Source organism: Bacillus rossius, chromosome 1 (genome assembly GCF_032445375.1).
Source record: "Bacillus rossius redtenbacheri isolate Brsri chromosome 1, Brsri_v3, whole genome shotgun sequence".
Taxonomy (NCBI): domain Eukaryota; kingdom Metazoa; phylum Arthropoda; class Insecta; order Phasmatodea; family Bacillidae; genus Bacillus; species Bacillus rossius.
The window spans coordinates 274,353,021-274,380,629 of NC_086330.1; the positions used below are offsets into that span (position 1 = coordinate 274,353,021).

Here is a 27,609-nt window from a genome sequence, read left to right on the forward strand (position 1 = left end):
CACGGCATGGTCATCACCCAGTGGCAGTGGTTGGGGATAGGAAGTCAAAGCAGTCTCCGAGAGATAAACTCATCATTATCATCAGTACAGTATCAACATCATTTAATTATCAAAATTATCAATATAATTATCATCATACTCATTATAATCAGTTTCATCATTATCATAATCATTATCATCACCATTATCATTACTATCATTCACAGATAAGTTCAGCTAGTAATTAAGACCATTTAAATTTTTGACTCTAGCTATATTTGATACCAAATGTTAAGGGGTAATAATTTGGACCATACAACACTTTCAATTTCTTCATGAAATAAGTTTTCAATCCTGTCACACTTTTAAAGTTTATTTTTTATTTTGGGCTTGCTTTAACGTTTCAATTTATTCTTATATAAACATTCTTTCTGGTCTCAGCGTTTGAAGATATTGCAAAAACAATAATAACTTTTGTGGATTTCTAAAAGAATATTATCTTTACATTTATATGACATTAAAACTAGCGCATAAATACTTTTGAAACGAAGTTTTTTTAGTTTATCATGTGTTCTTTACCAAGTTAATTTTTCATGGAACAGAAATGTTTGCCATTTACAATTTTCTCTGGGCAGGATTGTAATTGGCAGATTCCATCAAGCATACAACATAGGTACCTTAGAACCAGTCTACGTATTTTATGCAAACCTAAGTAATCCTACTCATCAAACAAACATGGATGCACTAGTGATGTTTTCATAACACTCCAACTTTATATGATAAATTCTACTGCAAGGTGTTGGAAGCCAAAGTTTTCCAGTGTGACAGGGGGCTTTAAAAACAAAATTGTCTCGCCAATTCTGCTTGAACGGTGAAATCCAGTTTAAAATCTAGCTCTCCAGAATGCTTCCAACGGGAAGTATTCCGTGGGGTTCGTCCGCAATCAACGTTGGGAACTCACATGAAACGTCACAGGTACTACTGGACTACGTCATACCTTTCCCCTCTCTCGTTTGACGTAAGATAAAAGAAGAACTCGAGTGAGAAGCACTCGGCCAGTCTCGCGCGGAAGAGCGAGACAAAAAAATACGATTTTCAAAAACAAGTACCTACAAGTGCAAAAAAGATCAAAAGAATAAAAAGGAACAAGTGGAAGTTTCGTGGGGACGAGGAGAACCGAGTTGGCTTCTCTTCTCGACTAGTTTTTTTTTTTCTTTGTAGTTACCTTCCGTGATTGTTTCTTTTTTTTTGTTCCACTTTTTACCTGATGAACCTGGATGGCCGTATTGGAACAGGTGAGTCAGAAAACTCTGGAAGACGAGGCATAAAAAAGGGGGAAAAGAAGGCAGGGTTAAGACGGTGAAGGGAGGGGGTATGGGCGGATAAAAGAGGCTTCCAAAACCTGTTCCTTGCTGGTTGCAGTTGATAGCTTTGGGAGGTGAATAAGGGGAGGGGGAGGGAGGTAGGTTTATAATTTATAACTCTTAGAACCGGCTGGACCAAAATAGATGTGCCCGTGGCGCACAAAAGAAGAAAAAAGCTAGGGGGCAGGCAATGAAGTTTTGGGTTCTGGTTGAGGGGGGGGGGGGGGGGGATGGAAGAGGACTGACGAGTTTGTTCGTAATGTTGCCCGGGCAGGAGCACCCTGTAGAGGAGGAAAGAAACAGGACAAGACGAAGATGACCGCATCTCGGGAGAACAGACTCGCAGCTGTCTCCGGTGAACGGGTTGAAACCAGAGAGCTGTAGCGTTTACCGTTCGGACACAAGAGAGGGCGTACAAGGTCTTTTTTTTCTCTGTCGTAGAGTTAATGTACACAGTAAAAATATTGTAACGTTACAGTTTCTTTTTGGAAACCAGTTGCAAAGTATTGGTTTTTTTTTAACGTACAAGCAAAATACTGTTATTTCTTCAGCATATTAATGGGGAGAATGCAGAGAATATGCTGCATTTCTACAGAGGTGTTGTAAGCTCTGTTGGAAATGTATTATAACGTCGCAAAAAAGTCCTTGTCACGTCAAAAGAGGTTTGCTCAAAAATTGTAATAGGAACAATATGGGAAACTGGTTAGAAATATGCGAGACATGTGATGCCAGCAAACCTGGCAGTATGGAGTGTACTTACGTTTTAATTGCGTAAAAATTGGTTTACGGCAGTGGTATGTAGTTGCGTGGAGTGTAAAATAGCTTGAATGCAATGCAGTAAATTATCTCGCGCTTCACCAATGATATTTAACCACAGGTTAAAAAAGGTTTCACTAACTTAAAAAAAATATTTTTTCGAATTTACAATTGAATTTTTTATAAGTAACATCTTAGGTCATGGTATACGGCATTTAGTAGGAGATATTTCGTGAATGGAATGGAAATCGCATGGAACAGAAATGTGTATGCTGGTGCTGCCAGCTGTGGTGGATGCTAATCAAATGATTCAATAAACAAAGTAGCTGCTCCGGCAGCGAATTAAGTATGGTTCGCTTCAAGAAACGCTGTTGAAAAAAAAAACAATTTGCGTATATTTTATCACGCTAGACTTTATTTTAAAAGATTTTATGTTAAATTCGGTGTCTGTGCTTCGTATTGTATGTGTATTTGCAACATGAGAGCACATGAATTTGCTCTTAACCGAGGCTAGATGTGTCTTATCTCTGGTGAGAACTAAAAGATTTGCTACTTGTTTTTTTATTATTCTGTAGAGGTAGAGCGCGTGGGAGTAGCAAAATAGCATGAACAATGTCTTCCATGCCCACAAACACGTGCCAGTGAAATATCGATTAAGCTTGATGTAGACTGATTCTTGTCTTATGCCCACGACGCCATCATTAGTTTAGGATTTTTTTTGTCAGAATTGTAAAATTCTTGTGTTGTAAAGGAAGCCGCATGGGATCGTGTAATGACACCCATACCCATTTTGTTTCTTCTGCATAGTCAAACAATTTTTTGGTTATAATGAAGGTAAACCCTAATTTCTTGCAGATATGATGGTATTATGTTTCTTTAGCAATATTCACTACATGATTGCATATTTACGATTCTTCCTATAAAGTTCTTTTCAAGCTATTAAACAAGTTTATAGCATATTAGCCTTTATACAGCTATTATATCAGGTACTTCAGAACAGAAAACCATTCCATAGACTAATACCTCCATGGTTTTAAAGGTCAAGCGTGTACAATTTCATAGAGATCGGATGGAAATGAGTTATCAATACAATGATGAAATTTTATAAAGAATAAATAAATTCTGCTTTAAAGATTGGTTCTATAAAAATCTCACCTAGGCAGCATGGTAATTACCATTACAACTATTTCTCGTCCAATACGGTCAAATGCTTCGGTCCCACCAATAATAAGATATACGTTATTTTTATTTTTATGGATTTTTTTTTTCATTTTAAGATGTTACCCATCAACTTCTTTTCCCGTATTAAACGATGTATTTTAAAGTTGAAAACCATTATGTTAGGATATTACCGGTTATTTATTTAATTTACAGAAATACGAAGTTGTTGATGCGTAATATTTCTTTTAAATAATTTTTCTCTATCTGCAGCTCATTAATATTTGATTATGTTGATAACTGTATAGAGTGCGCTCGCATAGTCCAATATTTATATCGATAGCTCGCCGATTGCAAGCAACGCGCACGCTCTGTCTCGTGCCGAGTGAACTACATTTAATAGCCCGCATTCTTTCGTGTTTAGCCTGTACTATGACGATGGAATAACAATATTTCACCAAGAATAATTAAATCATGCTTTAAGGTTTGGTGGAATCAAAATCTCACCTAGACAGTGACCTTCCCCTTGTTTCGAAGGTCAAGTTTGCAAAGTTTCATCTTAATCGTATGAATGATGCTTTAGCGTATATAAGACGAACACACAAACATTCATTTTTATATATAAGATAGGAGGGAATGTTACTGTCTACATAAAATTTTGAAAAATAGAAGCAAAGCAAAACCAAATTTTGGTACTTCTGGATGAAATTTTGCCTAATTGTCGAATGAAGTAAAATGAAAATTAATATCTACATCTGTTTGGGGGAAAAAATGTGGAAAATCACAGTCCATATGAAATTTCCAACACTTAATTGCTACATTTGGGTATTTTTGATAAAGATTTTGCAAACTTGACAAAAATTATTGTCTACATCGAATTTAGATAAAAATTGAGTAATGGAGATAACCGTATACATGAGATTTTAAGATACCACAAAATCCTACATTCCCACCCCTTGGTACTTCTTGATAAGATTTTTAAAATTTATTGGATTAAGAAATTAAAACGCTCTTCCATCTCCAACTCATCAGTGGTTGAATTTCTGAAGTAAACCGTATATTTATATTTGAATTACTCTTTCTAAAAAAAAATATTCACACTACTTTAAGCCCAAGCAGTATCAAGTACTTCAGCTTATCCGTATGTCTAAACCTACTTGCAATAACTATATCCATTGTAATGTAAAACAATTTTTTTCAGTTTCAAAAGTTCTGCTAACAAATTTTGGTAATTTTTGTAACTATTAATTTTAAAATAACTTAAAGTGTGAAATATAAAAGAAGTATAACTTCTGTTGCACATTTTTTTTTTCACGGTGTTGAGATAATTTGTAGCAGCAAGCGATGAAATTCTATGTTCGGAACTGAACGGGCGCCTGACTCCATTTCAGTGAATCTTAGGCTTCACGATGTACGAGAGCGACAAGTCTTGACAAGCCGTCGGTGCGGCGTATTCTCGTGCATGCGCGCTCTTGACACGGAAAGCCACGCACGCAGCAGGCACACGACAGCCCAGCTGCTAGCTTCGCGAAAAAAAAAAAAAAAAGCCAGCATGACTCAACGGTGGGCTTTTTGCAGTTCTTGCAAGTAAGCAGCGTGTTGCGTTTCCTAACAGTCAGCACCTTCCTCAGCACTCTCGCTACTGAAAAGTGTTTATCTACGTTTTTTTTTCTTTCGTGTCTGCAATGTCACGAAAGTCACAACGATGTCACGGGAAAGTAACGAAACTGAAGGCCTGGTCACGAAGGTCACGACGAATCACGAGCCCCGAATTTTTTTTCCGTCACAATCAGAGTAAACCATCGGTGGCGTATGTTTACGTTTGTATGTAAAAATGTCATATAAATAAAATTAATAAAATTGACCGTTTCTAAGAGAAATAACAGTGTTAGCCATTTCCAAGTGTGTGTGTTTATGAACACGGACATCCGCATATACCTATATGATAATAAACATTTTTGACAGAACGGTGCTGAAGGAAAAAATGTATTTTAGACAAGTAACAGAACACAGACTGCACAATGAAGATTTTTTGCTAAGTTGGCCGAACTTCGAAGTACAGCTGGGTGCACGACGGCTAATGAAGTGAAGGGAACTCTACTGGGTTTGAGTCCTGTGGAAGGCATGGGTGTAGATAAGTATCTATCGTCTGAATTTGGACACACAAACATGTCAGAGTAATAGAAACTGAAATAAAAGAAGGGAAAGTGAATAACAATTCAATAAAAATAGCATATTTGGCTCGTTTGTAATAGTGATGAAAACTACCAACTTGTCAAACATAAAAAAAATTATAAAACTAAATTGTTTTGGGTGTCTTGTTGAGCATAATGTCTCGTGTTCGATTAATCTGCTGGGTTGAAATTTTAAACTAACGGAAATTTTCGTTTCTCGTTTTAGGACTGCATTTTAATTTTTTTACTGCTGTTCCTAAATATGAAGTGGAAGTTAATAACATATACATCGGGGGAAATATATTTTTACAACTGCAAACAATCTCTCCTAAATCTGCTTAGAAAACTGTCAAACACATAATAAAAAAAAATGTTTTTGACTTATCTCACACAATGTTAATGATTACCCTTAAATATTAGGGGATTGATTTCACATTCCATGTTGATTTTTTTTTGTTTCTTGGACATTAATTCTATTAAAATACTTTTTATTTTATTTTAACTTATTCCTCCCTTGCTTTTGCTGTTCTGCCACAAATGTTTTCAAAAGTTATTTACTCAGTGTGATATAACTGGAGTAAAACGGTGCGTAATACTAATTAATTATCATCGTTTGCGCCACTTAATACATTTTTGGCGTTCTTAACATGATTCTTGCAATGGGGAATTTGGATTTAACGCAGTTTTTTTGGACATACGCCATTGCGTATTTACAATAAATTATAACAATGAAAATTACGTCATGCAGATGGCGTCCTTGTCTACGTATACATTCTTCTAATCTGTTGTTCAGGTTCGCCATTGATGGTTGCAACATCTCAGCTGGGACGCCACGAATTTCGTCTTCAAGTTTTTGTTTCAGTTCATCCGGTGCCCTTGGCCGCGTCGTGTAGACCAGGCTCTTGAGATAGCCCCACAAAAAAAAAACTCACTAACTGATAAATTAAATTGATGATGTAGATTGTTTCTTTTTTCCTTAAAAGGCAAATTGTAGTGGTTAAATTACTGTCAGTAACGTTTAGTGTTGTTGCATGTATTCTGTTTTTATTTGTTTGCCAAAGGTTGTCGTTTCTCTGTGTCACCTTGTACTTGTGGCAGAACAACCAGTGCGAGGGGGGTGAAGGGGGATGTCCCTCACGACTGGGAGACAAGACACTGCTCCTCTCAGGGGGTTGACCCTCTGTGCTCGTCGTATTGCGTGGAGGGGGGCAGTTAGGAGGACGTTAAGAAAGTAGCTGTCGATAAAAAGGGCGAGGGTGAGAGAGAATCAGGACAAAGCCCCGGCTTTGTACATTGTCTGACGACACGTCCTTCGCTCCTCTTTCTACCCCCTGACAGGGGGCATCTAACCGAGGCTGTTAACAATGTTTAAGAAAGGGGAGCCTCGCAGCACAAGGAGTGTGTTTGAGCGTTGGTGGCGTCCACGTGTGCGCCGCACGTGGACAGGTGAGCGCGGCGACACCTCGCGCCCGCGGAGGCTCCACTTCAAGGTCACCAGGGCGTCTGCGCCCGGCCGGCGCTTTGCTCGTGAAACGGAACTGTGCCAGTGCGGTTTCGAGCACTTTCTTTACGCCGCTAAGCAAAAGTTTAGAAATCCTAGCAAATTTTTGTTCAAAATAGTTTTACACCAATATATATGTATAAAATGTTTTCAAGTAAACATTGTTTTAGATAGTATTATGAAGGTTTTCTGTAACTTTTTTTTTTCTTCAAGCCTTTTTTTTTACTCTGGCAAATATTGTTTAGTGTAATGAAAACACTTGGAAGGTATAATAACTTAAAACGAACGCCAAATTGTTCATAAGAAAGGGAGTTATATTGATTTTTATTTTTTAAAAATTAAAAATTTCAGTTTATAGTTCCATTTGGCCTGAGTTTTCTCACTAAAGAACTTTTAAAAAAATATCTGTCGTTATACTTTATATTCCAGTCCCTAAGTAACTTATGGAAAATTCGGGCACATATATAATATCAACAAAAAGTGATATAGAAACGTTTATGTATTTAGTATTTGTTTTGACAATGGTTTAATGGTCTAGAGTCCATAAAAAAGACAGTGCTAACGATTGCAATTATGTAGGCAGGACTTTGGAACACTCCTTTAAGACATACGCTAGCTTAGTAAACGTGTGTGTGCACGTGTGGGCGGCCACATTGGCCAGGCCTAAGTGGTCAGATTGCTTGCCTCCCACAGCAACGGTTCTTGTTCGGTACCCAGCTGGGTTGAACCTGGATTTTTTGCAAGTGAGAAACGATAAGGGAGTGAGACTTTGCCGTGGGTATATTTGTGGTACTCCTGTTTGCCTTTCCAGCCCATTCGTTCCATCATGCTTTATCTACATGTCATCACCTTTCACCGTCTCTAGAGACCCAGATGTCGGCGAGGCGTTAAGCTCGCTGCGCTGAATCCATCCGTGTGAGTGAGTGGGCGTTAACCCTCTTGTTGCAGCTAGGCTCGGGAGGGGCGGCTGCCCCCACTGCGGTTGCGGCGGAGGCGGAGACGACGACGACCGCGGCAGCCCCCCGGGCGCCGTCCCCGGGGGCGGCGGGGCCCCAGCCGCCCCCGCCGGGGGCGAGGACGACGGGGACCCCTCCAGCGACGCCCGCCGCCTGCCCGACGTGGTGCCGCCGCCGCCGCCCCGCCGCCCCCGGCGAGCCCGGCGCCGCCGCCCGCCGCCCCCGGCGCCGCCGCCGCTCCGCAGCAAGTACTGGGAGGCGGTCGGCGAGGACCTGCGCCGCATCGCAGACGAGTTCCGCCCCACGGCGCCGGTGAGTGCTCCGCCGCTAAGGCCGACTGTGGGTGGGCGTATCACGGGCTCATCGCTTCTATAGTCTGAGTCGTGTATGACGGTACTTGTCAAAAGTAAGCCAGCATACTTCGTATCCTTCTGCCACTGTTGGTCTGTTACCTAACTGTGGTTGTCAGTGTTCCTAAACAAACAGCATTGCAAGTGACAGTTGGGATTTGCGTTCCACTGGTACTACTGTTGCGAACGAACAAAATTACTTGAGACAAATTACTTGACTTAGACCTTAAGCATTACGTTAAGCTTGCGCTGTGGTCACGTGCGAAACTATCGAAAGCATGATTTTCCATATTGAAGAAATTAAATACAAATAACATCATCCGTGGAAGATATTGTGTCTTAAAAATTCGTCGCAATGCTTACAGATTTACAGGGTTGCTAAACAAAATACCTTGTTTTTTTGTGCTTGTGAGACAACAGAAACACAAGAAACACTTAAATACACCGAATAGTCGGTGAGAGGAACATACTTTGTTGGAAAGATAAAAAGAAAGATGTAATCCATGTGTTTTTAAAAAAAAGTTAAACAGCCCTTTAACTTCGCTAAAAGCTGTATATTAAATACTTCTGTATTTTATAGACTTAGAATTTGAGGTGTGTGTATGTATGTAACTCTGTTGCGTTCTCAAATAAATAATGTTATACGATCACCGCTTAAAATCTCAACAGTTGCAGGCATAACGCCCGCTCTCTGTCTTGCACTTAGATGTCACTGAGTGCTTGAATACCGTATTGGTGTCGCCCTTAGTACTTGTGGTTTCTGTATATTGATGAAAATAATAACTACAAATAGGTTGACCCATAAACTCTACTATCTCATAGCGTAAATAAAAATAAAATAAGGTTTGTCTACGTGTTGCTTTCAAGATATTGTACGGAGAAATTGAAACTTTAAAGCGACAGTGAAAATGATATCTCTACGTAGACAAAATTACAGACAGAAAGTGAAAGCATTGCCACTGAATATCAGTATCGATTTAAAAAAAAAATACTTTCGCGAAGACGTCACTAAAGTAAAATAAACTTTAGTAATTTTTAAGTACAAAATATTACATAAAACCTGAATATATTACCTCTACCTGAAGCCATGCGTGAAGAGGTGATTTGAAATTATTTTTGACTCGGATATTTTCATTTGTAATTTTGTTAGTTTCATCAGACATTTACAAGAAATCCAGTGTATATTTACAAACGCAGATTTCAGTGGCTATAACTTCAATAGAGTTATCTTATTTATTATGTTTTAAATCATTAACCGGTTTGAATATTTTGTTACACATATTTATTGAATTTCTGTATTCTGTAGAGCATTAAAAATATATTAATATAGTGTTCTTATAAACATATCGAGGAATTATTGTATTTGTGCTGCAATTTCCTAAGATCGAACTCATGGCCAACCACCCAGAAATGTTGAGACACAATTATTATATGCGCTGTAGTAAATCACAGTAAATTTACGAAATTGTCATTGAAGATAAACTAAAAAAATAATAAAAGGGTTCTTTGCAGTTTCAAATAACTTGATCTTGGCATGCTGTATTTCGACTTATGAGTTCTGTGGTCCGTTGAAAACCGGATTACATGCACGTGGAAATAAGAAAATTGTGTTTTGACACGGATTTCCGACAGAAATATGAACGTCTTTAAAATCTTCGACTGAGGATTTGACAACTGTTAAAACTCCTAAACTGTAAAAGCTACAGAGTTTAAGTAAATGTATTTTAGTAGAGCAGACTTTGCTTGCGGTCGTTACTTATGACTTACCCGGTTAACATTTGAAGTGATGACGTAATGAGCGTTGATGGGGAGCGTCGAATGGAAGACAGTGAGAGCTGTGACCCCGGAAGTAATAGACTGATTTGCATGATTTACACTTGAAGTTGCTCGTGAGTGAGCGCCGAGTGGTGCTAGTTGAGTGGAATAAATATAAAGTTACTAACTTTGGTTTTGGAGCCATTATTCGCATAATGCCTAAACAAAAAAAAGTTATGTTGTGTTGGAGAAAAAAAAAAAAACGTAAGCGAAATCACCCGAGTAGATGCAATTAAAAATGCAGAGAAGTGTCGTAGGTACCGAATAAGGCAAAACGTAGCCAAGAGAAATGAGCGATTGGGGCAAATCGACCCCCCGAAAGGGGCACGAAATTTGCACTCGAGCGATCCTCAGCCGTCTAACTCACAAGAAGCGACGGGGAATGAAGAAAATTGTTTGGTAATGGACGTGTATATGCTCTCTGGTTATTCTGATGTTGTTATGGTATCAGTTGAGCCAGTAGTTGAGAACGAAGGACCAAGTTTGTCCCGGTTTTGTGTCACCTTTTTTCTTGTGTGGCCGCCCAACCGTCAAGTAAGATGTTCATCCAATTCATGTCAAAAATAATGTAACATAAATTTTGTTAAATTGTTTTATTTATTTCATACAATTAATACACCTGGTGGCTGTATTTTACATTACTTGCGGATTTTTTTCTTCATATTATGTCATTTATTGAGGGTTTGATTACACTCCAAAAGATTATTTTGTGTTATCGTTGAAAATTAACTAAATCCCGCTAATTTTACAAGGATATTAGTTAATTTACGGAGATCTCTGGATTAGTTCCCCGTAAATAAAATTTGAAAATTTTTAACAGTGAATAAGTTAGGATGACTTTGCTGTAATGTAGGATTTTCTTTTTAATTTTTGCTTGTTAACATTCCTTTTTTCCAGTCCATTTGTAAAGTTCACGTGTTCAAGTGTGACGTTTTTTTGTTTTTCCTGCAAGTAGGCAACCGAACATTCTGTACTGATGTGCGTGTTGCCTTGATACCATGCACATTGTTATTGTCCTGCAGGATAAAAAAGGATAAGGTAATATAATGGAACTAAAAATTGTAGTTTTTATGTGTATCACATTTGATATTGTTATCTTTCAAAATTATTTGCCTTGGTTGAAAATATTTTTTAAAATATAGCTGGAAATATTTTTTTTCGTAAACAATTCAGGAAACTGATATAGTGTTTTTTTTCAATTTATTTTATAAATTAATTAAAAATTTAATGGGATTCTGGTTTGAAAATATTTAAAAATTTTAAATTTGTGTTACACAATGAAAGTATGAGTTTGTGGGTTTTTTTTTCAGTATGAATTTTATTTACTATTTTTAATACTAAACAAAAGTGATATTATTTGTAACATATTGTAATAGTTTGTTTAATGTTGTGCAATAACAAGCACATTTTTATTCTACAGTATAGCGTACATTATTAATAAAAATATTAATTCTCTTGGTAATTACCAGATATAAGCAACACAAATTATGGAAGTGTTCGACATGAACAGCAGAAGCTAGTGAGCTTTAAATTATTGATCACGCCGAGTAAATACCCTATGTCGTATGTGCACAATTTAAAACTGAACGGAATGAGTGCCTGTAGTACGTCCTGTATATTTGGGAACAGTTCAGCTCTGTATATGCGACTCGTTCTGTTGCGTGCAGATCCGTTTGAATTTGTAGGTGGTAGTGGGGGGAGTGATGTAAGAGGGAGGAAAGAGGGTAAGTATACCCTGATACTCACCAGGGAGCGTCTGCTGCAAATTAATACATCCCTCCCAAGGCACACCTCCCCCCTCACTCGGTTTTTGGTAATCACATTTGCGACCGGCGCCCCAAGGACCACACAGTGACAAGCGGTTTTTCTGGGGACATTTGCGAGGGAAGGGGGTTGGCCTCCCTACTTGGAGCGAGAATGCTCCCTTTATTGTTGATGGATGAATTGGGAAAGGAAAAGGAGGGGGTGATAATACTGTTTTCCTCACACTTTGCGTGTCCCAGAGGGAAGGGAGACCTGTAAGCAAATTGTCCTTTTAACTGTAACTACCATCGCTTTAATTCTACCCTGAAAAACCTTTCGACCCTTAATTGCATGCCCCGTTATCTTAAACACTGTAAATAAAAAAAGGAGTTTACAGTAAAAATTAGTTTTCGGTCAAATCATATTTTCTTGAAATACAAATCTTGAGTTCGTATCACAAACTACCCTTCCAATCTAAATCAACGTCATGAAATTAAAATAAAATAATGTACAAGAATTACTGAAAAAACTTTTACATTAGTTTTGAAGTAGTAAATCATGTAACTACTGTTGGTTTCATAAACTACATTTATAAAATCAGTAATTATCGTGATTTTATTTACGTAATTTCTTATTAAAAGTTACATTATCGTTGGAACGTTAATAATTAAGGAACGAAAAGAAACGCAAATAGGCTAATAAACTTCAGATTTGTCAGTGTTTAATTTACTTTATTTTCTCCGATATAGATGTATTTCAAATACCAGTGATTATAAGGTATTCAAGGATTCGAGGATACAACCAACCCGTCCCTAGTAAAGATCCTCATGAAAAACTGTATGTTATTTTCAACTTAACTCGCAAGGAAATTACTGTGTATGAACCAAAATTTATACCCACGGGTCTCTAAAATATTCTTACGATTTTAATAATCGTTGAGTGGGAAGAACTGGGTTCATATAGGGATAGCCCTATTAATATTATTATTATTATTATTATTATTATTATAATTTTTGCACAGTTTTATTAACTGATAATATTTACAACACTAATACATAATCTTACTTAAAATACCTACTAATAATTACTCGCACTTCAGTATCCTTACACACCACACACCTCGCTGGGCCGCACCCCTCGCGCAACTCTCGCCACAGCGCTCCTCGTGGACCTCCGTCGCCGAACTTCGTCGCCGCCGTCGCACTTCCCTTCGCCGAGCCCCTGTCACGGAGGCCGGCGTCCAGGCTTATATAGACCCTGGCGCCCTTCTAGAAGGAACGAGCGCGGCTGGGGCCAGTCGGGTCATCCTGTGCCGACCCGACACCCGAAGCGTCGAGAAGGGCATCGGCAGCTCCGGCGATGGCCCGCGGAATTCCCACAGGCTGTCCGGCGCCGGAGCAGGGGGCCGCGCCAGGATGTTGGAGGGGGAGGGGGGAGTTAGCGACGACCCTTGTAATCCGGGCCGGCACGCTTGGCATGTCTTACGTCAATGGACGGCACATGAGGTCAGTGACCATACGGAGCCGCCAGCCAGCACCGAACCCGGCGCGCGTCTCGGCCCTGCTTGCGCTTGTAACAATATTTAATAGAAGAACACCAGTGAACTGCTTTAGAAATTTCAATAAAATTGACCTTCTATAACTTGGTATTTCCACAGAAATAAATACATTTGATTAAGTTATCTCGTTTGTGGTATAAATTTAAAAATTTCTGCAGGTTACAGAGGGGACATTCAATGCATCTTCCAAGGAGGTTAGAAGTTAGGGAGTTCGTGTGTACAATCTTTGCTATGTTAAATATTGAAATCAAAGTGAGAACGATCCCCAACCCTCTTTACGAACTAGACAGCCAAACAATATTTGTTTAATGAAATTCAACGCTTATTTATTGCCGACGTGTTTTTGACATCTTTGTTCAACAATACTCACATCATGATCGCATTTTTAAGATTCGTCCTAACGAGTTCCTTGGACGTTATCGAAACAATCTACGGTTGGTTTGGCTTACTTATTTATATCCAGGGTAACTTCAAATTTAAAACAGACGCCAACGTAATGGCTACTACGCATATTTAAAATCCTAGTTGCCACAAATATGCCAAACAATACAAACATACACCAGTACTGTTTTTTTAATTTTAAATACGACAAAAACCAGTAGGCTAATGTATTTAGTAAGTAAATAACTGAATTCAAGCCTTGAATATTTTAAATAGTAAATATAAGTGTTAAACCTGTATGTAAAAATGAGATATTTTATATCAAGTAGTAAAGCAGCCATATACACTTTTTAAGGAGCTTCATAACCTTTTATTAAGGTAATATCTCACATTAAGAGATCACAAGAAAGCACATCAATGTTGTTTTATCTTCTGTCCTGGTGGCACATCAAACAGCACATTTTAAATTCAGGCGTATTTCACAAACCTTCGGACCTGTGAATGAGATCTCTTGCAGGTAGCATACCAGTCACCATCATGAACTATGTTTTCTTCTTTTTGCCTTGATAGCATGTGCAACAAGTGAAAAAAAAAATGTGTGTGAGCCATCCTTTCAGCACTCGTCAGTGTTGTGTATTGACTAACCTCGGTAACGAGCCAATTCATGTGTTATGTGGCAAATACCTGTATAATACGAAACTCGGACACATAATCTAATGCAGAATTCTTTAAAATAATGCTGAGCGTGATAAATATACGTAAATAAGGTTTTAAACTACATTTATAGACGCAAATCACACCTACTACGTCGACTATTTAATCATTTGATTAGTAGACAGAAATTTTAAACTGTATAATGCAACGGTTCCGATAAAAGCGAAAAAGACTTGAAAAGATACTAATCCCTAACATTGTACCTGATTTAGGACAAGGAATTTTATTAAAATACTGCCCATCTTGTTAAAAACTATCAAACAGTTGATAATAAAAAGTTTCCCCTTAGCTTTGTGAACTTCGTTCTGCGCCATCCACCACAGATGGCAGCACCGTGGTTAGAAATTTCCGTTCCATGCGTCTTATTTTTCGTGTCACGAAATTACTCCTACCAAATTTCAAATACCGAGAGCTAAAATGTTACACATCAAAAAATTATATATAGTTTATTTATAAGTAGGCCTAGTAACAGCGTAATTTTTTTCAAAAAACCTAAAACCATGTAAATTAGGTTATAAGTGTTTGAATTATAGATGTGTTGTATTTATTTTAGGAGTTTATATCTACCGCACAGCTACTGGAAGGACAGGCATACCCCATCCTTTAGTGTCCACCCCCTGGCCATGTCGTGACTCGCCTCGCTCTCCGTCTGTCGCCGGGGGTTCTTCCAAGGTCCGGTGATCACGTGACAACTCGGGACGGTCCAGGGCTTCAGCCCTCACCCCTCCTCCACCATTCTGCCACTAATTGCCTCTTAACCCCCTCCTCCTCCTCCCCCCAGGCTCCTTTCTGATTCTGACCACCGCTGCACGGGCGGCAGGCCAAATTATTACTTTCCCCTTGGTGGGACGCTTGCGACGAAGGGGAAATGAGGGGGGGGGGGGGGTGAATTAATTAAGTTGATGGTTGGCAGCCCTTTCCTCAGGGATACTCTTCTTTTATGCGCTATGCGGGAACTTGGACAACTTCAAGAGAAGAATATATCAATTTCGTATTAAAGCTAGGTATTATTCGCAATGTTGGGTAATAACATATTCATTTTATTAGTTCAGTCTCATAGCAGTTCCTTTGTGTGTCTCACTATACCGAGTACGTCAGAATTAGACCGACAACGTTGGATGTAGGTTAATGACGAGAAAGTTTTTTGAAAACTTGTACTACTATTAATGGACTAAGGGGCTTCTAGAGGCTGGTATACTATTTTTAAGTTGGAATTAAACAACTGGATGATTTCAATTTATAAACTATTTAGTATGAAACACTATGACTATGAATAATTTTTAATGCAAAAATGTCTGTACCATTCCAAAACTTTCACTGTCGTAAAAGAGAAAAAAAAGTTAAATACTTACGCTATGAATTCACAATTATTTCTGATTATCGTTTTGTTTGTATTTCTCTGAATTCTTAAAGAAGAATATGAGTGAACTTTTATTATTAAAAATATTGTGGTGAATTTTTTCAAATAAACGTTTAGTACTGCCAAAATAATAACAAAACATATATTTAGATTGCATAAAATAGGAAATTATTAATTTTTATTTTTCCTTAGGTTTTGGCGAATAGTTTGATTCGGGCACTATAAAGTTTGAAAGTAATAAAATATAAGTATTATTTGTAATTATAATTGAATAATTATTCAAGTTTATATCAAATTTTTTAAAATATAAAAATAATCATTGCTCGATAACTTACCATTCTTTGAAATCATAACATGAAGGATGTTTTATCATTAAAATATTTTTAAAAGTTCATACATTCTTGTTCTTTACTGTAAATATTGTGTAAATTAGTTTTCATTTATTTTTTCGCCTCCATATTTAAAAGTCTTATTATATATTTCACGTTCTCACATAGGTTTAATATTCAAATCGATACTAAGTCCAGGTTTATATTATACTCAACACACAACCAATACAATCAAATCTTGGCCGTCAGTAAAACAGGGAGGTCGTAAGACGTTACCAACCGTACAAAATGTAATTATAGAACGGTAGAAAATAAGTTTTCTCCTAAGGGTTGATTTAATAAATCACGGGTAAGTGTTAATTTCTTCTTAATATGCGATATGTTAACAAGTCAGAACGTACCGTATTTAATAAAAACGAGTTCGTGGCCTTGTTTGCAAATAACTTTTACGTCTTTAAACTTTTCCGGAACACTTTACTTCAAATATAAAAGGCGAAAAAACATGCTGAAACTCAAGAAGTTGAAATCTGGCCGATGCTTGTGTTGCGTTTTAACGTTTTGAATACTTCATAAACGAGTATTTGAAAAAGTCGTTATTGAACATTTTGAGTCTTGCGTTTCTTGTGTAGTTTATTAACCCGGTCTAAAGGTTCCCGCAGTTAAAAGTGAAACATTCTTTTCTATTCATTAAATTTGCTAACAAATAGTGATGAATCAATTATTATTACAATTTTATTACCAAATAAGTATACAAATTGCGAATCCTATAGTTTTTTATAATTAAATTCATGTCTGTTTAGCGGTACTAATGCGAAAAGCTTTAAGCCTTAAAAACACACTGCACAGCAGTACGTAAGTGTTTTATTTGTTGCCTTTACCACAGGCGTTTCTGGTAGTTTCTCAAGTAGTTTTCATGTCAAAGTTGTCTTCGACCTCCAATTTACAAATGTTATTGAAATTGTAGTTTGATTAATAATCTGCCCGTTACTATTTTATTGGGTCAAAAATAATTTATGTGTATTACAAATTTTTCATGTCAGAAACAAAATATATTAAAATTTAGTATAAATATCTGCGATATGTTTTGAAACCAACCTAAACTTTTAAACAGATTTTTGATTTTGCAAGTAGGATTTCACCCACCATGTTCGGGTATTGTATTTTAATGGTAAAACCTTTTATCCAGGGCAATTTCTTCGGATGTGACACCATTACTGTGTAGTTGCGTGTTCTGGGGCAATACACTTTCACTATGTAAGCAATGCAGTTTGTGTTCTGTAGCAAATATTGTCTCCAGGTATATGATAATATGGTTGTCTTCTAATTATTAAGAGTCAAGCAAACATTTATGATTAACATTTTTGCCTGTCTAGTAACATGGTGTCACTTATTATAAGTTAACTTTCTTAGTTTCTACAGCTGTGTAACATACAGAGTTGCTTATATAATATCATTTTAGAAATATTTGTTAATGGATATCTTGAATAATGAAAAACAATTGTTTGAAAATCTAAACGTTATGTTTAAGGGGCCCGCCTGGTCAGGGGTGCATTTGTGTTAGTGAGGTGGGATGATAAGTGCGAGGCCACTGGTGCTTCTAGCGCGGTATCGCCTCTAAGAGCAAGACCGTGTACTGGACGCAAGTTTTTTAGACGTGCATAGGGATTCTATGATATTTGAGTGGTAATACAATCACTACATGACGGAGAATGAAGATAAACGTGTAATGCAAGTTCCTTGAGTGCTCTCAAGAATCTGTACCGGATGCTTCTTAATGCCTCAAGATTATTCTGAAAACAAGCTTTACCCATTTTTACTCTTCTAAAAGTACAGTTCAAACATTAGCGTATTCTTAAATAATTTTCGTAAACATAGACTAGTCTGAATATGTGCCCGATAGGAGGACCGTAAGAGTTATTGACAGACCAAAGAATTACCTTTATTAATATTAAAGTCTGCCTCATGTTATTTATCTCAAATTTCACAGTATTCAAAATTAGCAACAATTTTTGAATGAAACAGTGTTTGAAGGAAAAAAAGGTATATATTTCTGTCAATGTTCGCGAACAATGTTCCTTAAGCTTTGCAAGTGAAATTTGGGGAATGGGCACCACTGGTACTATTACATAACTGTACATTTTGAGAATAGTTAAATGACACGTGCTCTATACATACTCTCAGCATTAACTCACTTCCGTTCAGGATCGTGATATTACTCGTTTTTTCTCATCTGCGGTTTTTGCTCTCCCCCTCAGATCCCCTAGTGGTTCTATCTACGTTTCATCCCCAGCATTAGTCAAATTCTTAATTTCAGATAAGTCGCTCTGGCATTTCTCACTTTCCCGGAGATAAGTCCTTCTCTCTCCCTCTTTCTTTTTTTCGCCTTGCCTCGCTTTCCCACGGGACGCCCGTGTCGCCACCAATCACCCGGATGATGACGTGCTTTTATTTGTTTCGCGTTTCCAACCCCTCTTTCACCCCCTGTTCATCCTCAAATACCCTTTCTGCAACCCACATCTCCGTCTCGACGCTTCCTTACGCCCATAGCAAGCTTTCTTCGTCCCCTTTTCATCTCTCCCCATCATCTTACGTGTCTTTTGTTCTCTCGCGTCTTTCTTATCTCGTGGAGTGATCTCCTTTCGTTGTCCCTGCCTTGGCGCCAAGTACCGGGATTTCCCTTACTTCTTTTTTTTTTTTTTTTAAGAACTGCCTCGTCCCTTAGCATTTATATAAATACACCTCGTACTTCATCTCTCGCGTAACTTTCTCATCTCCCCACTCCCATCAGGAACTTGTTATTTTCTCCGGGCCTCGGTTCTTACATTTCCCCCTGTTTCGCCTTTTCTTCCCGCAGCTTTGCCTCCCTTCCTCTGTGTCTCTGTGTCTCCTAATAGGATTTCTTCCCCGTGCGCAAATATCGCGAAATGGGATATTTTAAAATAGTCTAAAGATTTGCTTCCATCCTAGTCTCGCACGCTAGTGTCTACAATTTTTTCTTATCCTCTACTTTGTTCTTGTATTCTGTAGAAGCTTTGATGTCTCTTCGAAGGTCTCTATCTCCGATTCTCTTGCGTTTTTTTTTTTTTAAAGAATTTTCTGTGTGTCTTTTTTTTTATAATATCGTGGTTGAGCTGCTGTAATCTTTCGCGCGGAAATGTGGCGAATCGAGAATCGCGCTGCGACATGTGAAAATCCTTGTCGTTACAGGTCCAAATGTTTTGTTAAAAATTAATAAAATACAGAAATTCATGGAAAACTCTAAAAGTTGCCCCGATTCATGATGGTATGCGGCGATTCGTCTACACTGTCAAAAAAATTACAGATAATTTTACGGGAGATGTATTGTAAAATCACGGAAACCTTTTCTGTCATGTCAGTTGATGGAACTGATGCGAGAACTGACCTGGCAGAAGGCACCAAAAGTAGTCTTACGCCGAACGAATCTGAAAATGTTTCTTTCGCATTCGGAGACAGTCATACCTCTTGCCTCTTTATCATGAAGTTAAACAATGTTGCACAAACAACCAGGAACAGACAACACACATGAAAGTCTTTAAAATGTGAGATAACTGCAAATGTTTGGATTTATGGTTTTATAAATAAACATTATTTTAACAATTTTTGACTTATTTCTTTCAGCATCTTGTTTGATCACGAAGATTAAACTAATTTTACTAAAAAATCTTTTCAAATGAAAAAAAAGCACATTAAATACGAATAAAATAATCCATGGAAAATGTTTTGAAATTAATTTACCTAAGTTTATCTAGTATTGGAAATAATTATTTTTCATGTGTTTATTTGTGGCAAGTAGTAACAAGTGTTTTGTGATGTGAACCAACAAACAATAACCAAGAAATAGATAGGGTGTGATTATAAAATATCCTGCAATACGATATAAATTTTTGAAAGTGCAGCATGTTTAATTCACAAAAACCTTGCAAAGATATTTAAGATCTTTCGTTATTGACAGTTTTGACGTACAATTATTGATTTGTAGCGATTATTCTAACACGAAGCAAAGTTGGTGAAAGGACTTTGGAGGCGACTGAACGTCTTTCTCTTAAAGGGTTGACGGATCTTATCCAGGCAAGTTGATGAAATCGATATGCTTGTATGCCAATCCGTATAGCGTAAGTAATTTAACTTGTCTAAGATTTTAGTTTTTTAAAAGTCGTGCTAATGCCACTGTTCTTCTGCCAACAGTGTTGTAAACACTTTCACGTGGTTGCCAGTGTTTATTTACAAACATAATGAGATGATTTGAAAATAACAGTTTGCAATCAAGTATCACTGATCGCACTGCTGAAAACTGTAAATTTTGAGACAAGTTACATGGTACAGATTTTAGCTGCGCTACTATTAGGGACAGGAAAATTTCTCGAATTGACCTGGAACAGTTAAAGCTGGTCAAACACGCCTGTTAGTCTATAATGAGTCCACAATTGGACCATTGGTTGTCTCACTGGCCTCTATGGGCTTTGGGCCAGTGACAGACCGGCTACAAAACAAATGCCAAATCACGTGCAGCAATTTCAACATCTGTTCCAACATGGTAAGCCAGTTATCAAACAATAATGTCTTGAGCCTGCTTAGACGTGGAGAGTCTAACGAAAAGTTAACCAAACACGTAAAAATTTGCGGTCCCTATATCTGTTAAAACAGACGCGGAATTTGCGCAAGTTCAATGAACAGCAGGCTAACCTGTATTGCACTGGGTTTTCTCAAACATTAAAAAAGTTTATTTGGCTGATTGTCTTTAAGAGAAGACCTTTTACTTCAGAGAAACTGGAAAACAAATTGTATGCTCAATGGATGAATGACCTCCAGGATAATAACTCAGGTGTGGCTCTCCTGGTCACTGGCTGCTCAATTGAGAAACTATTTCGACTTGTTTACCCTTCATTCGATACTTGACTCAATACTCTCATTGACTCAAAGGTCTTCAACGTAAAAAGTAGGCTGATAGCAGAATTTTAGACTATAGCAAGAAAGAAAATCAAAATGCAATTCATTGAATATTCCACAAAAAGGTTGGAATATTTTTTTTTCAAATTAATAAATTTTATACTAAGACATTTAAAATTTACGGCGGATTCTTCGTAGATCTAGATAACTGAAACTTTGCAGTTACTTATCTGGATCTCCGACCTCCGAGTCCTTTGTTTTGTTGTAAGCAAGCACGTTGGAGGAAAAGCAGAGTGATCTGTGGGCGTGAACATTTTTAGAGTTTATGTTAGTTCTCTAAAATGAATGTTTTCAGTTCATTTTCAAATCAAATTCTGTGTCACGTAACTTGTCTTAAAATTTTAAGTTCTCAATATCAGTACCATTTGTTCTCGTTTCTTTAATGTCACTAGCAAATAAGCATCCGATGTACACTTTATCGAGTCGTTTAAAACCACAGTTTACCAAATAACTACGCAGTAATAACCATTTTGTATCGTTTTAAAAATAATTGGAAACCAGTTGCCAAGATATATATATATATATATTTGTGAAAATACAATTAAAAATGCTGTGAATTCTACAGTATATTATTGGAGAAAATACGAAGAAAAGGTTTTACTATTTATACAAGGGTGTTCGTATTGTTTCAGGAAATGAGCCAGAGAAACATGTTTGTAAGCTCTGCAGGCTTAGTTTAGTGATTGCGCGAGTCACAGTAGGGACGCTCCTAGGATGCACCCTTCCACCTGGGAGCAACCCAATTGATGTAATTTATATTACCTTCCATTCTCTGACATGTGTTATACTTAATCGCTGGATTTGGCTGGCGACAAGCACAACACATTACAACTCAATTTTTGATTTTATGAACGCTTACAGAAGTTCTGCATCAATACAAAATTAATTTTTGTCATACTTCTGTTACTTTTCTTGTAATTTTGTAGAAGAAACAGGTTTACTTAAATAATTTTGTATTTTTACAAAAATTTGTAGGCCTATTTTTATAAAATATTTTTTTTTTTGTACCATTGACAAACTCTTTTTACTCTGTCCTCTTGATAATTGTAAAATTTCAGTCAAGTTATGTGAGACATACCGTAGGTGAACTCTGAACCAGTAAATTTCTGAAGGTCGCTTGGTAATTAGTAACCAGTTCGCTAAATTGCTGGAGACTTGTTCGACTGCGCGCAGAGGTGCGTGGGGGGAAAATTAGGTGCGTTCACCGAGCGCGAGTCGCCGGATCGGAGGTTCTCTGCTGTCGAGGCGTCGCGACGCACAAATCACAGGAGGACGCGAGAGTCGTTTCTCCCCTCCTGCCGCTCGCCTTGTGTCCGTAAACTCCTCTCGCGGTCGTTTTAATCTCGGCATCGCGCTGTATTTCACGCCGTGGGTCGCGGTGTCGTAATTGAAGGCGGTCGGAGGTCGCTCGCACCCCAACGACCCTCTTACTGTTCATCTTTATACCGAGCATAACTCTTTCTGCTTCCCCCTCCCGCTTCCTACCGAAAAACATGGCCGCCATAACCACTTCTCGTGGCTCTCTCCTCGATTGCAAGGGTTGCCCGGGCGAAAGTCGTATAAAAACGACACCCCCTCGACCCGTGTTCATTCCCACCCTCGTTCTTTGTACCTTTCCACCCCGTTTCAACTCCCCTCCTCCTCCACCATTTCGGTATTGTAATGCTCATCCCTGCCGTTCGATGTTATGGAGTGCCGGGCACAAAGCGAGATAGTCCCTTCATTCTTTTTTTTTATCAGTGCTTCACAGTAAAGCACGACGGTATGTTGGGACCGTGCCTGGGTTATGTGACGTGTAAACAGACAACCTGCACAAAGGACACCAAGTAGTACTCTGCTTTAGACGTCGTTTTATATTGTTCTCAGCTTAGGTTCATAATTTTTTTTTCTTTCTTTCAAAACGCACTCATTATTTCCGCCAGAAGCTTCCGTGTTAAATATCTTGTTGGTGTCCAAGTGGTTCTGTGTCCGTTATAATCCTGAATCTTCCGTCACTTATTGAGGGTTTTCATTTTGTTAAATGCCACTGATGTCAGCCGCGAAACTTAAAAGATAACGCTAAGGCTCGCTAGAGATCAACATATATCTTCTTTATTCGTAATAACAGTTACTAACGTTGCAATAATGGTCCAATTAATAGGCTAGTTCACGGGAAGGAGGGGGGGGGGGGTTGAGTTATGGGATTACACCCTCCTCCCGTATTATGCATCTCCTTACTTGCGCGTGTAAAAACGTGACTGTGAAACGGGGCTTTAAAACTTAAAAATCAAAACTATGTTTTATGGAATAATTTATGTAAAAAAGTTTTCTGGTTATCTGTTTATTTCATGCATAAAGGTAAAAATGTGGGCAGTATACAACAGACAAGCATACTATCCAGAGATGACTTGTGTCTTTAACCCAACGAGCACAACTCTCGGCCACCCCCCCCCCCCCCCCCTTCCACAAACACATGCGAATCCTACAGATTTGCGGCCCTGATAATTTATAGAAAACATACCCATATTTCTTTTGAATTTATTTGTAATTTTACAGTCAAAGATTAAATATATAATGGTATGCTCTTTAAAACAAATGATGTATTTTAGGAAATATTAATGAACTTAACGTTGTTAGGGCAAGGAAACTATTTTACTAATAACATGACTTTCAGTAGTCGAATAGTAGATGTAGATGAATGGTTATCACTAAGGAAAATTTGTTTAATTTACTAGCAAAACATTTCGCAAAACTGTTATAAAAACAGCGTTCTGCTCTATTCTACAGTAAGGAAAAAAATTAAATAATTTCATTATATTTTTTAATTGTTTCCAGCTTTCCAAGGGATAAAAGTTAAAATCACAACAAAATTTACGTAGCCCATTAACAGAGTGTGTCTCATTAAATTTGACCCAAAATTTGACAGTCCTCAAATTAGTAAAAATGAAACTTCTGAAATTTTTATTTTGTCAACAGTGTTTGCAAAATAACTTTATATAGTTGCGTTGCAAGTGGCAGTTGAGAAATGGATTATGTGGTTACTACGTGCTGGTAATAATTTTGAGAAATGTTAAAATTTGAGATAATTCATCACGCAAATCATTAACCATCAGCCTGTGAATAGATTAAAACATAAAGTCTGTGGACATGGTGAAACCTCTTGCAATCAAACAGTATTATTTAAAAAATGTAATTGAAATTTTCATGTGAAATTATAGATATTTGTAAATTCATACATTTAAGGGAAAGCAATTGTATCTCTACAACTGTTTTTAGCATTTGTACTGGGTTCGGATTATTTCTTGGGCATTATGCTTTGTGTTGCCTCAGTTATTTAATTAGTTAAAGTTATTTGTAAACCGTTTCCTGAATATTTTTCCAGTATTTGCTGCGCACGTTAATAAGCATGATAAAAATATAGGACAACGGTTGAATATTAGATTATCTTTTGTGTGGTTTCAAAAATTATGATTGTGTTAAACATCAGTCGATATTTAACAATTTTCGTAAGCCAGATTATGTGTATTCAGTATTTTTTTTTATTTTTTTTTTTTAAGTATTTCATTTCATTCGTGGAATAATTTCCAGTAGTTTTCTTCTTGTATAACGAATTATATCTTGCAACTGGTCCAAAGAAATCGTTTGTAAAAGTACCGAAAGAAAAGGGGTTTCTGCCACGGCCTGTGGTTGGAGAGGGACTGCGTGTGTGGTGAGAGAAGGGGGGAGGAAGATAGAGAGTAGAAGGAGATCTGGGTCGTAAAACTTAATCGTGGCCGTAAAGCAAACAAGGATCCCGGCCGACAGCGGCTGGCTGACGGGGCAAGGGGGTCGGGATGTAATCCACGTGGTTAATCCGAGTGCTTACGTTAATAGCAAAGCAAGCGTTCTCCTCGTAAGGGGGTATTATCCTTAATTATTTTACTTTCAAAATTAGTTTTTTTTGTAATCATTCATATCCTTTTCGTAATATAAAACAGGGTAATTTCTTAAAAACAGTTTTATCAATTTAATAAGTTGTCTGTTTAATGATTTAAAAAATCTTTTGATACCAGTCCGTATTTAAACTTTAGAATGAATCCAGGTGATGAATTTATTAATTAACAGTTTTTATGTAGTTTTTGGCCTAAAACTCTTTACTCTTAGGATTTCATCACAACATTCTATATTAAATTTTTTTCATCCCTGAAAATAATTGTTACACTAATTTAGATTAAAAAAATCATTCTATGTCTATGAATATTATTTGAACAGAGTTACGTAAATTTTACATTAAAACGGTTAATTCAGAACTAAATACATTACTTTTCTTTTTCTTTTAGTTCTTTATATGGTTAAAATACTATTGGCCAAAAAGATCTTAAAACTTGAAATTTATCTATACTTAGCTAAATAAAATCGTTTATAAATTATCAGTAGTAGTAGTAGTGTTAAATTTCAATACGAATCATGGGAATAAAACACAAAATTATAGAAGAATAACAGTTAAGCAAATCACCCCCTGAAGTAAAACTATTCTCGTCTGAAATGACGTAGACCTTTATGACGAGGGTGACAGACTCCATAGCTTTAAATACAGTTCGCAAATCAATTACTTTTGACCCGACGGTGCGTAACACATTTTTATGGGTGCGTGTTGAGTTAACAACCTTGGACTGGTGCCACAGACCGGGATATATTGAATATTAATCTTTAGTAAGGCGTGAAAGCTTACGTTTTTATCACTTTTGCCGTGTTACCCAAAAAAAAAAAGAAAACAGGTTAAAATTTAAGTTTTAGGAAATAAAAAAAATGTGTGCGAATCTTTCAGTACTAACCGGCAGTGATGTGTAAAATCTTACATTGGTAACTAGCAAATGCACGTGTTCTTGTTACACCAATTTATTGCAATTCATTAATTAATTTTACGATAGCGACAAATTTTTCGGTGCTTGTAAAACTCTGTTCATTTGGTGTTCTATCTTAAATATTTTTTTGTAGTTTATTTTTCCATAAACAACTTCTGGACAACCAAATAAATCGAATGTTTTCATTTTATTATTTTTTTTTGAAACTGTAACCAAAGTTTCTGGGTCGAATTCTGTCGCAGCCAGTACATAAAAAAAAGAGCCATGTGCTGTTCTTGCGCATCACATCGTTATCGTGATGGTCAACTGTGGTCGCGGCAAACCTACAAATCTCTGTTACGACCCGCGCCGAGGAGCAGGAACCACGCCTTTGCGACACCGTGACGTAAGGGCCATAGTCGGGTGGCGTGACGCCAATGGGCGCATACAGGAACCATCCCGATGTTATTGATGGTCGTTGGGCGAAAGGATGTCTGCGATGAATAAAAGAGAAGCCTCGACTCGATAGTTTTTTTTTTTTTTCGTTTCCCGTCTGGAAGTTCGCAAATCGTCCGTCCGGCTGTGGTTATGGCAGGCACAAATCTCAAATGGTAACGCCCTTCGAATTTGGGAAACGCCCAGTGTCTCTCACATAGCATTGCATCGTGACTTGCATTACACTTAACATAAAAATGTCAATAGATCCACGATTATTTCTCGGATTCCTTTGGTAGAAAATTAGACTTGAAACACATTAACACCTGCTTTACGTTGGCGACTGGACTACAGCGCTCTTTGACACGTCCTTGATGACCCTCAGCCAGTTGTAAACAAGGAGAAGAAGTGTTTACCCAATCAGGTATAACCTGTCAAAATATGTAAAGCTGGAGTCACAACGCCACGACCGGCCCAACACGCACAACAGCCAATGAAATACAAGGTCGCCGTGACGTCATCACGACGAAATGCGTGCCCCGACGGCCCGCAAGAAGTAGATTCTATATCAAGTTTCGTCGTGTCGTGCCGCACGACGGAAAGCAAAACGGATACCTAACAAAACTTATATTCAAAAATTTATACCTACTTGGTAAATCTTTATACTTAAAAACTAATTTCGTTTTACGTTTAGATACACGTTCACATTTGTAGTGTGCCTTTAATTGTTTACTATGTTTATTTTCAAATTTTAGCAAAGCTAATTGCAGGATTTTTTTGTCTCTGTCAACATATCTATTGTTGCTTCTTTGTATCTAGAATAAATTTAATTTCAGTTTGTGCAAGAGGCGACTAAATATTATATTGTTATGCATTTCAGCTATCAACAGGAAATCAAACATTCGCGTAGGGCCTGCACTGTTTAAGTGCATACTATACTACATTTTAACGATGGGAAGATTGGAATGGGAAGATTTGCCGACAGCCATTTTAGAGTTCGTCGTGTTATGTTGTCGTGGTATTGTGACCCTACGCTATTAACTCTGTCGTGCTGGAACGATGTACGACGCCTAATCGGATTTGTCGTGTAGTGTCCGTCGTATCAATGTGACTCCAGATTAACCTAGAATAAGACCAATTAGCATTCTCAAAATGCTTGATTTTTAAAAAATTCAAGTTCACTCTAAAGCCTGGAGCGCAAAATGAATCCACAAAAGAATCATGGTTTTACATATCAAAATTGACGCATGCTTGAATCAATAGTAG

The 27,609-nt window shown here is 37.5% G+C and overlaps 1 protein-coding gene across 2 annotated transcripts in view; it reads left to right on the forward strand.

Moving 5' to 3' along the window:
* The window catches only part of LOC134527608 (uncharacterized), a 74,190-nt gene that overhangs the window by 24,938 nt on the left and 21,643 nt on the right, over positions 1 to 27,609 (forward strand). Inside the window, exon 2 of one of the 2 annotated variants that reach the window (XM_063360447.1) lies at positions 7,881 to 8,200. In XM_063360447.1, coding sequence (XP_063216517.1) covers positions 7,881 to 8,200 — 320 coding nt within the window. The remainder of the gene's footprint in view (positions 1 to 7,880; positions 8,201 to 27,609) is intronic. The other variant, XM_063360448.1, reaches the window with a different exon arrangement.